Source organism: Monoraphidium neglectum (genome assembly GCF_000611645.1).
Source record: "Monoraphidium neglectum strain SAG 48.87 unplaced genomic scaffold scaffold00161, whole genome shotgun sequence".
NCBI classification, from domain to species: Eukaryota; Viridiplantae; Chlorophyta; class Chlorophyceae; order Sphaeropleales; family Selenastraceae; genus Monoraphidium; species Monoraphidium neglectum.
Window position 1 is genome coordinate 29,620 of NW_014013467.1, and position 990 is coordinate 30,609.

The 990-nt window shown below is 59.9% G+C and overlaps 1 protein-coding gene across 1 annotated transcript in view; it reads left to right on the forward strand.

The window, feature by feature from the left end:
* Window positions 1-990, forward strand: part of MNEG_1578 (hypothetical protein) — a gene marked incomplete at both ends in the record, with an annotated part of 5,229 nt that continues 4,239 nt past the window's right edge. The window contains 2 exons of the mRNA XM_014049943.1: window positions 1-69; window positions 281-442. Coding sequence (XP_013905397.1) covers window positions 1-69; window positions 281-442 — 231 coding nt within the window. The remainder of the gene's footprint in view (window positions 70-280; window positions 443-990) is intronic.

The window sequence follows — 990 nt, forward strand, 5'->3', positions numbered from 1 at the left end:
ATGCAGACCGTGAACGCATTGAACAGGACAACATTGCAACAACAACAACCACCCCAACCCCAAGAGCAGGTAAAACTGCGGCCGAGTCAACCCCACACACCCACTTTCATGCTCCTTCAGACCCCGAATTGCAACAAACCATAGCGGGAATTTCACCACTGTGCTTACGGATCTGCGAAGTCGTACATGTGCATCACATCCCTTGACACACGCACACACGCACTCACACACACGCGCACTTGCGCGCACACGAACGCACGTACGTTATTCCATTGTCCAGGATCCCGACAACTACATCAGGATCCGCGACCAGCTGCTCGGCGCGGGCTGGGTGGTGGTCGCCCCCACGACGGATCTGCTCGATGTGCTAGGCCGCAAGGTCGGCTACGAGGCCTCCAAAGACGCCGGCTCTGCGCCCAGCAAGCTGCCTGTCAAGCTGCAGGTCCGTACACCAGCCTCCCCTGCAGCCTGCTGCCCGCTTTGCAACCAAAAGCACGACTGGCTTGGCATGCGGGGGTGTACTTGCTGGGGAGGTTTCGGGTGAATGGGGCTTGTGTGACGCATGCAGGGCCCGTTCCGAGAGCATCGAGCAAACAAAAGTCGGCCAGCTCTGACCGCCTTTGTTTGCGCCTGGGCTGGTCCACACACAGTTGTGCACACCCTTGCAAGGCGCTCGTCCGTGCGGCCCATGCCACGCGTCAATGACACCAACCCACTGCCGGCCCTGTGACAGCGATGCTGCATCATTTGAGGGAAAACCCCACTACCGCAGCACGCACTCTTCCCCCATTGCCAACTGGTCACCTCTCTCTCCATCCCCTTCCAACGCGCCATGGTGCAACGGCACGCCAATTCTGTAACCTGCAGGCTGCTCTTATCATCGACCTTCTCCGCACCGCCCAGTTCCTGCACACGAGCACGCTTCGTCCGAGCCCGTGTCCGCTGTGCTCACGCGTGATGGCAAAAGGACAGGCGCGTGCGCATGAGAGC